This window comes from Meriones unguiculatus, chromosome 16 (genome assembly GCF_030254825.1).
Source record: "Meriones unguiculatus strain TT.TT164.6M chromosome 16, Bangor_MerUng_6.1, whole genome shotgun sequence".
Lineage (NCBI taxonomy): Eukaryota > Metazoa > Chordata > Mammalia > Rodentia > Muridae > Meriones > Meriones unguiculatus.
Window position 1 is genome coordinate 61837618 of NC_083363.1, and position 12179 is coordinate 61849796.

Below are 12179 nucleotides of genomic sequence, written 5' to 3' on the forward strand. Positions count from 1 at the left end.
CCCTAGGAATGGAGACTACAGGATCTCATCAGTTGGGCTCCTGAGGTCATGACAAAAAGCGGGGCTGAAGCCAGTCTGTCACTGAACCGAGTCATCTGCTCTAAGCAGGTCCTGGGGAGGTGTGAGCACCAGGAGCCAGCCTGGTGCTGGGCGCAGGTGCTGCCTCTTCTCTCACTAACTCACTAAGCAGCTGCTGGCGTCTTTTATTCTGTGATCCCTTCTAATTTCTTCATCTCCCACACATTGCTTTATTTAATGTTATGTATCCGCATCCTGAACTAACTCCTGAGCAGAAACAGGATGTCCCTGAGATGGGATCTGATGGGGGAAGGTGCCTGGAACTGACTTACCTTCAGTCTGGGCTGGCTGCCATTCTGGTGCACAGTAAGTCCTTGCTCTTGGGTGGTCAGTGTGCAGCCCAATAAAGGGCATTTGCTCCACATTCTCACACGCTCTTGGCTCTACTGAAGCCTGTGTTGCAACAGGGCGTGAAAGTCCCCTTTATGCTGCTGAGGCGTGTAAGGTCTTCTGGTAAACCCTCTGTCCCGGTGAGACCCTGCTGGACATCAGCTTCACTCACTCATTTACCAAACAAACACTCCCTGAAGACAGCTGTGTGCCAGCCCCTGGGGAGGCACTAGGGAAATGAAGTGAATAAACTGCATGAACATCCCCCCGTTTCCTACATAGGTCCTTTTGGCAAGCTACAGAGCACCAGAAAGCTCTTTTGTTCTAGGACAGTGCTTTGAAATTTGCCTCTTTGCGAAGAGTGTGGGTCTGGGTGGTCTGTAGGATGCAGGGAGCATCTTCGGGAGAGGGGGTGTGAAGACAGCGGTCACACGCGCAGCCCGGGAGAATGGCAGGGGTGCTGAGGTGTAGTCACGGGCCAGCTGTGCAGGAGAACCAGGGGAGACTGGGAACCCGCAGATGAGGGGTCAGCAGGGCTGTCTGTTCACCCACAGCCGGGGTTTCTAGAGTTGGAACGTCTTGTTAGCAGCAGTGGGACAGCCGTGACATGGGGGATGGGGATGTGTGTAGGCCCTCAAGCCTCTTAGGCTGCACGGGGGCTTTAGTGTGATCCTGCCATCAAAGGGGAGCCGCTGTCAGAGGCCCTGACTCCCTGGCTGTGACCTCCCGGTGTGTGATGAAAAGCTGGCACGTGTTTTGTGTTTTCCCGTCTTGGGTTGTGATGCAGGAGAAGGATCTGCAGCGTTAGCAACTTCCCTCCCCTCTGCTGTGGCCTCGGAAGTGCCAGTTCCTGCCCCCCCACCCCCTGAGTACGTGAGAGTGGGCAGAGGGGCCCTGTCATAGAGAGCTGTCAGCAGGCATTGAAAGCCGCCGAAGGTTTTCCAAGTGCATGGCCCCTTTGGGTCTCCTCCTGGGCGTCCATTGGCACTCCTTCCTGGGACAGAGTAATTGAGACATTCTATATCCCACCTGACTTGGAAAGGATTTATAAGGTGTCATAAATGAAAATAGAATGAGAGGAGAGCAAAAAGCGGAGCCCACAATGACTAGAAATGTTTAAGATGACCGGGAAATAAAATTACCTGGGGAAAGAAAAGAATTCTTGATGTAAAGTCAGATCGGAACTCTCTTGCAGTTACCTGTCCCGCAAGCGCAGGTTGGTAACCACAGCATAGCTTTGGGCTGACAGAAAGGTCTAGAGAGCCTGACTCTGCGTGTCTGGCCACCTCAACTCGAGAACTCAGGTCTTGTGGAGGCATAGCCATAGCTCCTCCCAGGGTGAGGTGAAGAGGGAGGGCGATGTCGCTGCTGTCACTCTCAGGCTCCTCCCCATCAGTTACCCAACCGTGCGCACGTTTTTAAACAACCTGTTTGCAAAATGATATAACAAAATCTACCTGTATTACAGTTTTTAAAACAGAAATATAATGTCTAAGCATAAAGAAGAAATAAAAGCAGTTTTATTAAACTTACGTATTTCAGCATTTCGATGCTTCGGGCAAGGCTCTGCAGCATTTTGTATAAGTTGAGCACAGAAGAACAAGGAGGGCGGGCCAGCGCAAGTCTTCAGGAGAACAGATGAGCTGGGGGCCACATGAAAACCTTTAACCAGGTCTTCGTCAAGGTCCCAGTGTAGTCAGAGGGGAGACGTCTGCTGTTACAGTCTATATATGTAGGGAGATATATCCCTTTATATCCCACACGGATGTGTATACACAAAGCCCTGCTATAACATCCCTGAGCCTTTTAGTGTGTATGGAAATTGTGCCAGCTGTGCCCTTTCTGTAAATGTGTAATGGAGTCAGGGGGTATGCTCAAAACAGCAAATACGTCTTCTGTTGCTGTGTCCAGGGACACCTTAACCGGGGTCAATGCTTCACCAACGAGACTGCCTTGCATCGTTCCAGATTCTAGAATTTGATGGACACCCAAAGTGTCCCAGGCCGCATCCTATGTACCTCCAGGGACATGACTTGACTGGGTAAAGCAATGAAGAAAGGACCGAGGTATACAGAGAAGCTGGTCTCGGGTGGACTGGGCTCTCTGGTGACGGAGAAGCTTCATCACCTTGGAAGCTCAGCGTGTTTATTATGTATAGCTGAACAGAGAGGTGGGGTTTCTGTATACAGCTGTCCTGGGGGGGCAGACTGTACTGTATACAGCTGTCCCGGGAGGGGCAGGGCTTACTGTATACAGCTGTCCAAGGAGGGGGGGGCAGACTGTATACAGATAAACAAGGGGGTTATTCTATGTAACAAGGAAGCAGGGCCCACTGGTCTCGGTAGGAGCAGTCTCTGAAGGGGAGTGGTCTTCCCATCTCGGAAGGACGGCTTCCGCACAGTCAACACTCACGCTTGGAGGCAGGAGGGAAGCTTTGCATTTCCCGGAGCCTGGCCTGGGGAAGGCGTTGCTTTCCTGTGGATCTAAGACGCTGGGATTCTTGACGTTGGCTGTGCCAATGTCAGCCACATTCATTCACTCAGGACTTCACTCGCTCCCTGGGTTTTCCTTCTGCGCAGTGTCTGGAACGCTGTCCCGGCCCTGCCATGCTGAGAACCGCTGCCCTCTCTGCATGCTAGGTAGTAGTGATGAGAGACTTTGTGTGGGTGTGGAGCCTGACGCAGCCCATGTACTAGTAGATAAACTGCCGGGGTAGACGGTGTAGAAGCTCGCCGTCCGGGATGCACTCAGCATGAGCTGGAGGTCACAGGTAGAGCCGGCGGTAGAAATCAGAGCAGTGAGCATCATGTACACAGGGGTTTGACTAGTGAGGAGCACAGAGGACTTTGGGGTGGCCGGAGTGTGAACCTCGGATGTATTCCTGGTACCTACAGTTGTCCCGGCCTGTGGGATTGAGCACCGGAGGCTTCTGTGTTCCACTCTCTGTTCTCTCAGTAAAACACGACGTAAGAGAAAACTGGGAATTCTGAGGGAGAATGCTGTGTTCCTTAGCTCCTCCTAAGAGTCAGAGCTATTCTCACTATTTTGACAGTAGCCATGTCTCTGCCTCAGTTTCCCCCTTTGCCCTTAAGCCCACGTGTTAGTTGAAATGGGCCATCTCACAGCTTTGAGCCTTGTATAGCACATGAAAGCTGTTTGGCAGTTTTCACTTTATCTTCACCTTTACATATCCTCAGTGATTAAAAAGATTCTCCCTTCTTTCCTTTGTCAATAAGCCAAATCAATGTACTGTGACTGAAAATCACCTTGATGCTCATTGGGGTTTCCAAGAATTGAATCTCTCTGGTCCCTTCTTGTGTATGAGGCTTTGCTTGCTCGTAGTTCTGTAAAGTCATTTCTCCAGTGGTTTCCAAGGTTGGGAAGTCTGTATGTGACACCAAGTATTACTAATGTCCATAGAATGGAAACCATCCAGAGCATGCTCTGGAGGTCCCGGAGCCTCTGTGATCATTCCCACTCCCTCCTTCCTCAGCCTGGGTCTGGGATCTCCTAGGTCGATGGACTTAGAAGTCGACACATGCTCTACTTTGTCCTGAGGGTTTGAGCTTGTGGGCCTTGATGTTTTACTAGATGACAGGGGACATTTGTTGAGATGGCACCACTTAGACTTTCAGGCCAAAGACTGATAAGGAGAAATCCAAAGTGAGGCCCCCTTCCCCTCCGGCCCTACCAGGTAGCTCCCCAGGTGGTGTATTTCTCTGATGCCTCGGGTTTTCCTTGAAGAGAGCTTGGGGGCTTCTTCACTTCCATTCAGCAGTACACTCTCCTTGGTTTCAACATAAAAATAGTTTCCTTCCTAGATCTCTTTGGGTGAAACTGATGATCCCAATGGGATGGACTCGGGTCCCTTGCGTGTCTGTAGATTTCCTGGGAAATGTGCCCGTTCTGGTTTCAGAAGCAAGGGCTCTGAAGTGGACTTGTGTAGACTTGTAAAGTAGCCTCGACATTTGTGCCCTTTTGCAGCTTTGTGAGTTCCTTTTAGCCTTCTCTGTCACAATGGTCTCTTTGCTCTGAAGGTTGGCCGCTATTGAGCAGCTGGCTGAATGTTTGTGGCTAAGGGGCATCAGGGGAAGACCATTGTGGACTCAGTTCAACTCCAAATCCCACTCTTTACATTTCTACCGGGTTTTAGTAGGCATTAGATGGTGGCCCTTCATAAGCTGGGGAACACGCTCAGCTTCCTCAATTATGACCAAATCAGTGGGTGCTGGATTTTCTAAATATTTCTCCATACATTAGAGCTATGCACATATACCCATTTCCGGGGTGAGAGGTTACAAATGTGTTTCAAATGCTGTGGTTCTGTGTGGCATTGCTTTGGCAGGTAGCTCACAGGGATGAGGCCGGAAATGGGGAATGTGTGTGCTGCGGTCAGAAACGCCCACAGGTGGTGAACCTAATTTCCAGCGAAGCAGTGTCCGGCAAGCCTCACAGGAGGCAGTTAGGTCTTGAAGGCCCTCTTCTCTTGAATGGATTGGTGCCCGTATTGGGGAAGTGAGTTCATCATTGCAAGAGTGGGGTTGTTATAAAAGTGAGGTCAGCCCTCCCTTGCTTGCTCACTCTTGCCCCCCCTTTTCCCTTCCACGTTCTTATTTCCACACCCCACCACAGATGACATGGCGCAAATACTGGCACCAGGATCTCAGCTCCAGAATCATGAGCCCAATACATTTCTGCTCACTGTAACTTGCTTGGGGTCAGGCACTTTGTCACAGTAGGAGAGAGAGAGAGAGAGAGAGAGAGAGAGAGAGAGAGAGAGAGAGAGATGGTTAGGATTTCCTTTACAAATTTCAGATTTGGATGTCGGCTCCGTCAGGCCCCTGGGGGGAGGAGCTTATTATTGTTTTATCCTCGTTCTCCTGGTTTCTACAGAGGTTTGGCTTCCTTAGGGTTTCCTCTACAACTCCCCGGAGGCCAGTGATTTGTACAGATCTGCTTTGCAACCCACCAGCCATGTCCTCTGTTATAATGAAGAGCCAGAGGACAGGGCCAAAAGGACAGGCCCAGCAGAGATTAGACGCTAGCCCTTGCCTCTTGATCATGCTTTGCCATGTTTGTTCATGTTCTCAGGGACCTTGGGATTCTTTCCCTGACTACCTGCACTCTTCCGTGGCTGCCAGAGGCTGTCTCGGGTAGCCTGAGGAGACTTCACTTCCAATGTGTCTGCCTGGGGCCCAGGCAGGGCTGTGTAGAAGGGAGTGGGCCCAGTCTGGAGGGTGTAGATTGTGCATGTGCTTAGAACCCCCCCACAGTGTGGGAAGAGCTGGCTGGGGAAGGCCTAGGGTGGAACTACTGGCTACTGTTGGGCCTGCTCCGGGCACATCCCACTCTAGGGCCAGCGCAGCCAGTCCCAGGGCAAGCTTCCGGCAGCAGCAGCACTCACCAGCGTCCTCTGTGGTGGATCCGCACAGTGTTTATCCTCAGTGCCCCTGACAGCGCCCCTGCCTGGCTTCCTCAGTGCCCCTGACAGCGCCCCTGCCTGGCTTCTGTTCTGGAAGGCAGGATTCACAGTGTGGGGGAATTCCTCAGGAAGAGGAAAGGAATTCAGGTTCTTGGGAAATATCTCATTCACAAGAAACTAATGAATTCGGTGTAGTCACAAACAAGACAAATACTCCCCTTCAGGCCTGTGCTTGCCTGGGGCTCGCAGCCATCACTGTCATGTGCATGTGCTGGGTCGGGTAGGTCCTGCAGCATGAGAGAAAGGCACAGCCCCTTTTCTTGTGACCCCAGGAAGAAGACCAGCATGCCCGCTGCTTGGTTGCCCAGCCTTCACAGCTCTTGTCCTGGCTGCCATCCTTCCTGGGATGGGCTTTTGTTGGGAGTCAGTAATGGTCATATTGAATCTTGTACTTATTTTCTAATCATCATAATTTATTTCACACTTAGGCCTCTTAGTCTGAGTCTAGCAGCATGTTAGGTCGTGTCTGTCGCTGGAACAGAGCACCGGAGCCTGGATATTCTGTAAACCATCGTTTATTTAGGTTAGAAGGCCAAGGCCAGCTGGATGCATCTACCGAGGCCTCGTGACGCCTCCTAACAGAGCAGACCCGGAAGGACAAGCCAGTGCTTGTGGAGGAGACTGAGTAAGAGGCGGCCTCGCTTGGAAACAGCCTGCTCGTGTGGAATTCAAGGACGGTGGGTGGGGGATTCCTTCCACTAGACCTTACATATGCCTGGCATATGTAAGCTGTGGAGGATTGGGTCCTGCTCCTGGGGATCTGGGCTCTGGGCCCTGTCCTCTCCTTCTCCCTCCCAGCTCAGGCAGGGAAGGCCAGTCTCTGGGGAGCTGTCTGAGCTTTCTGAGGCACCTGTATGATGTACCGTGAAGATTCTAGGTACCATGTCCCTGGCTGTGGAGAAGGGGTGCATGTGAGGGTCCAAGGCCAGTGTCTGAGCAGAGACACCTCAGAGCCTTCACAAGTCACGGCTGCTGCTAGGGAGAGCTGAAGAGGTGCACGCTAGGGCAGAACGGCACAGGCTCTTAGGAACAGTGGCCAAGACACCAGCTGTGAAGGGTGAGCAGGTTGGCGTCAAGTGGGGTGTTCTGCCCCTTAACCCCAGAGCCAGGACAGAGGTGGGAGTGAGCCAGCTGCTGTGAGTGAGAGATGGAAGGGTCCTTTGCCTAAAGAAGTAAGGTGAGCTCTTGTCTTGGGCAGCGTTTCCCAGGAGCAGTACTGTCTTAGTTGAAGTGCTGGTGCTTCCATCACGGGTAAGAAGTGGCAAGAGTGAGCAGTTGAGGGAGGTTCAGGTTCAAGGGGAAGTTCAAAAGGAAGGTGGGAGGCAGAGCAGGTTGCAGTGAATGGGGAGGCTTCTTTGCAGAAGGTCCCTAGGTTGGCCCAATTGTCCCTCTTTCCCCCTTCCACTTTGATGAGCCTCCCTGAGATACTGTGTCTGTGGCTGCCATCAGCTATGGCCATTTTTGAGGCTCCTGGGGATAGGGAGCAGTCCCCTGGCTGGGGACAGGAAGTTCTTCAGTGCTGTCTGTGGTCTTGTGCTGCAGTGCGACCCATGCTAAGGCGTTGGCTGCTCCTCCAACAGCTGCTGAATGCGACACTGTGCTCTGAGTCCGGGGCTTCGTGTGTGTAGTCTACACAAATGCTCAGCATTGATTTGGTCCGTCTGCTTTAGTGGCGGACATTGAAAGGTCTCGCTAACTTTTAATAGGCGCAAGGAAATGACTCAGACATTAAAAAAACAGACTCCGAAACACTAGAGGAAACTGCAGAGATAAACAATGAGTGGTGAGATAGCGCCAGCCCACACCAGCAAGGCAAGCGCAAGCAGCTTTTCAGAAGTTGCTTCAAATTCTGCAATATGGGAAGCAGGCATTTGGATGTGCTTAATTTAAGGAATAACATTTTTTTTTTCCAAAAAAGCTAATGTGCTCTTAAAAGGGACCTGTCTAAGTTCTTTTCTTCAGGCGTGTGGCACAGCCTTAGCCTTGTTTTCACCAGTACTGAGACGGTCATCGCCGGAGGGATTTTTACCAGTTTCCGATTCCCTCTGCCTTGCAGACCGAATGGTGCATGCATCTAACCCTTTGTGTGTCCAATTCCGTGTGCTCCTGACTCCTCTGACTTGACTTCTGTCCTAAAGAACCAGGTGACATGGACCACCCTTTGACTTTCTCATGACTGTGTAACGCCCTTAGACTGGTCTCGGGGTGCTGCCAACCCTGAGGCCCTTTCCACCTGTCCACTCAGCATGCCTGTGCTCTTCTCCCAAGGTGGACACACCCCCTAAAGATGCTCACGCTCTCCTGAGAAGCAGGACCCTTCCTACAGGGCCTTCCTCAGGGTAACAGGCTGACTCACTGTAATAGAAGCCCTCCCTAAGCTCCAGGTAGTCTTGGGACAGCTCCCCAGGCATACAAAGATGCTTGCTGGCATGTTTTTCTTGGGGAAACAGTTGTGGGTTTTGTCAGATCGATTCTTAGTTTTGTTTTTAATGGAATCACAGAATTTGGATGCAGTGAGGGTAAGATGGATGGGGCTAGGGCCACAGTGTTTGGGAGAATGACAGGTACCACACGATCTCACACGTACATGGAAGTTAGTCAAACAGTTGATGGCAGAGAGGAAAAGAGCAGGGCACCGGATGTGAGAGGCTGGGAAGGGGAGTGGGACAGAGAGAGGGCTGTCAGAGTTTTGAAGGAGTCTGCGGCCCTGTGGCTCTGCTGTCCTATGGCAGGGTCATTGCTGACCCTCTTCCCCAGTGAGTTCCCAGCATGGGGGCCAGAGCCTTTCAGAACCTTCCGGCCTCTTCTCTTTCACTGCACCCTCTAACTTTCTAATCTGCTGGAAAAAAAAAAACAAACAAAACAAACAAACAAACAAAAACCCATCACTGGTCTCGTCCCAAGGGGCCTAGGACTGGTTTCACTCCCATCAAGGCAGGGCTGTCTGCATCTCAACCCAGCCCTCCCGAATGGACTGTGATCCTCCTTGCCGCCCCCTGAGGGACTCCAGCCGCCAGCTACCCTCTTTCCCACCCATCCCCGTGCTGCCCATCTGGCCTCCAAGCAGTCTGTTCTCCCATCTTTTCTCCTGTCTCCAGCTTATTTTCCTCACCGTGGCTAAAGTCTCCACAGAAAATGAAAAGCTAGCCATACCTCACTCCACCATGTAAAAATTTTAAATAACTTCCTGCCATTAGCAAATTAAAGTCCCTGGTGAGACCCCCCCCCACAAGACCTGCCTTTCCAGATAACACTTCTTGGCATCTGTCTTCAGTGTATTCCTGGAATGGAGACATTGCTTAATGACCTCCTTCTCTCTCAGAGGCAAGTTAGCGGCCATTCTTCCCTCCCTCGTGTGTGTGGTGTGTGTGTGTGTGTGTGTGTGTGTGTGTGTGTGTGTCTCATCCATCCTGGACACAGCCTGGCGGAATGAGTATGGACACACTAACTTCCCCTGTGGCCACCAAGCGCTGTGAGCCAGGCTCTGGGCCATTATTTCTGATTCTTTGCCCAGGACTGAGTGTAGACATGGGATTCAGTATACAGTGGTTCGGCGGGGCAGTGCATAGAAAAAGAAATGGAAACTGGTCGTCGCAGCATGGGGGCTTGTGATATCGGCGAGGGGGACCTTCACCACACGCAGTCCCCACGTGGCAACTCATTTTGCCCTTCTTGCGGCACTCAGTGGCAGATACCATCATCAGGTTTGTCGCACAGGGGAGCTGAGGCACAGCTGAGCTCACCCATACCCTCCCTCTGTGGGGAGGCGTGATGTGGAAAGCCTCAGTGCTGGCCCTGAAGCACCTAGTCTAGGTCGTCTCTCCCTCGGGGCTTACGGCACTGTTTGTGGATGTAAGGGGTTCGTGTTGGTTTGGGGGTGCCTGTTTGCTTGTTTGGGGTTGTGTTCTGCCTGTGTGTTTTAGAGGCACAGCTGCTCTGGGCCATCCAGGGTGGCCTCACACTTGTGATCCCTTTGCCTGCTTCTCCGTGGTGGGGTTACAGGTGTGGCACTTGTTGGGCTTTGGTGGGAGCTCAGTTGTGTCATCTCGAGGGCTTGTTGCACAGCACGCCCCACCCCCACTTCTGAGCGCCCTGTTCCTCTAATTCCTGTCCCAGCTTCATATGGAACCACGACCCCCACATCCTTGGTGACAGATGAGGACAGATGAGACAAGCTGCTGCTGACGGCAAAGGATTCCCCACTTTCTGCCTTGGTTTTTGCTTTTCTGTAGAGCATGGTACGGGCAGATGGAAACCTTGACCCCTGTCCCTCCACCACTTAGTAAGACACTAGGGATAAAGTGGTCTTAAGTCATTGCCCATGGATTTGCAGTAGTTAAGGATGACTTATCCACAGTTATCCTGGAATTCCAGCTGGAGAGCCATGCGCTGTGAAGGGCAGCTTGGGTGTTTTTGTTTGTTTGTTTGTTTGCCTAGTACTCAAACAAGCCGAGTCACTGAATGACCTGGAAACCAACAGTGTCCACGTGATAGAAACCCCCTTGCTGATTCTGAGAAGGCAGGAGTAGATGCTGGGGAGCAGGTCAACCCTCTTTTCTTCCTTCCTACCATACAGACTCGACACACCCCTGTTGCTCACAGAAGGAGGTGAGAAGCCGCAAGCCTCAATGCTTCCTAGCTTGTTTCATGACCTGCATCTCCTTTGGGGTAAATACGGCCGTAGTGCTATTAACCTACTTTGCGGTGTGACTGATTTTTATGGTAAAGGATCGGAGTTACAGGATGCAGAAGGAATGCAGTCTTGCTACCCTAGGGCAGGCTTGAAGGCTTAAGCCAGGCCGGAGAGTCAACATCCTGATGGTAGGGTTACAGCCACAAGAACTGTGGGTGTGTCCCACAGGCTCAGATCAAACCTGCTCTGCTGCCAATCTTCACTTTAAAAGCATGGCATAGCATTTGTATAGCTTCTAATGCAATTTCTCCAGTAGAACATTTTCCAGCTACTCTTCAAATCCTTCACATATTTAGTCTCCCAGAATGTTATCTTGGTTAAAGGACTGTGTTTCACACTTAACAGCTATCGGTGAGAATATAGACATGTTTAGTGCCCCGTAAACTTTCACCGTCTGCTCTGGACGTGGCCCCATGCTGGGCTGCAGCTGCAGCTGTTTATTTTGCTCGATCTTTTTTCATGCATCCCGGAGGCTTCCTTAAGGACTTCTGGGTTTCAAGCACAAGTTTGAAGCTTCCGGGACAGGGATGGGCAGGTTGAGTCCCCGACTTCGGGAGGCTTCCAGGGTCCGGTGAGTAAAAGGTTACACTTAGGGCATCGCAGGCCAGAGATGTTGGAGCCTCCAGCCCTAGGGCGCTGAAGTCTGATGGAGTAGGAGGGAGTGAGAGCATAGAGGAGGCAGATAAGCCCTAGACTAAGAGGCTGGGGCACATGGTGAAAGTGGTTATGGCGTGAGCTGGAGAGGGAGGCTGCTCAGTAGAGCCGAGAGCCAGCACAGAGAAGTCCTACGCTTGCCGAGGGAGCTGAACCCTTCTGCGTGCTCCGGGGGCCTCGGGGGACCTCTGAGAGCAGATTTTATTAGAAAATATAAACTCACAGGCAGAGCCTCATGTTGTGATAGATGTGATCAGGGGCTGGAGATGTCTGGAGGGAGAGCAACACAGCAGGGACCATGAATAAACTGGGGTGCTGACGGGGAAGGATACCAACTGTTGGGGTCCAGGGTGAGAGCATCCCCAGAGGCAGACGCCTCAGGACTGCAGAGCCCAGGTCTCTTCTGAGTGCACACTTAGCGGGTCTGGAGTGGCCGTCAGTCAGGAGGGCTTTCCAGGGATGGGCAGTTTGCTGGGAGAAGCATACTTGCTGTAGTGTTGGGACTGGGGCTCTCAGGGGCTCCCGAGCGGATTCCTATAAAAGCTCACTGGAGATTTGAGGCTGCAGCTTACTGAATATCACCGTGAGAACCTGTTAAGGAGGACAAAATAAGAATTAAGTAGAGAAAGGAAACTGTGACGCAAGTTTACTTCATTTGGGACTTGGGAGGTGGCAGGCGACATGGAGAGTGTTGTGCTCCTCTCTGTGTTAATCCGACGGTAGTTTAGGGGCTTTGCTTTTGAGAGGAAGTGATGAGCATGTCCGAAGAAGGTTAGGGAAGTGCTTGATCTGGTTACCTTCCCTGCCATATAGATGGACCAAGGCCCATGCAATTAAAATAGTCAAGGTCTGGAATCAGCCTAGGTTTCTATCAACATGTGGTCCATGCACACAATGGAACATTATTCCACTGTGAAAAAGAACAAGGTTATATCATTTGCG

At 51.6% G+C, this 12179-nt stretch overlaps 1 protein-coding gene across 5 annotated transcripts in view; it reads left to right on the forward strand.

Moving 5' to 3' along the window:
• Il1r1 (interleukin 1 receptor type 1) overlaps positions 1–12179 on the forward strand; it is a 66073-nt gene that overhangs the window by 32147 nt on the left and 21747 nt on the right. Inside the window, exon 2 of one of the 5 annotated variants that reach the window (XM_021655629.2) lies at positions 10467–10558. The exons of the other annotated variants lie outside the window; for them this stretch is intronic. Within the exon in view, the coding sequence (XP_021511304.1) occupies positions 10538–10558 (21 nt within the window). The 5' untranslated portion in view covers positions 10467–10537. The remainder of the gene's footprint in view (positions 1–10466; positions 10559–12179) is intronic. 5 annotated transcript variants of the gene reach the window in all.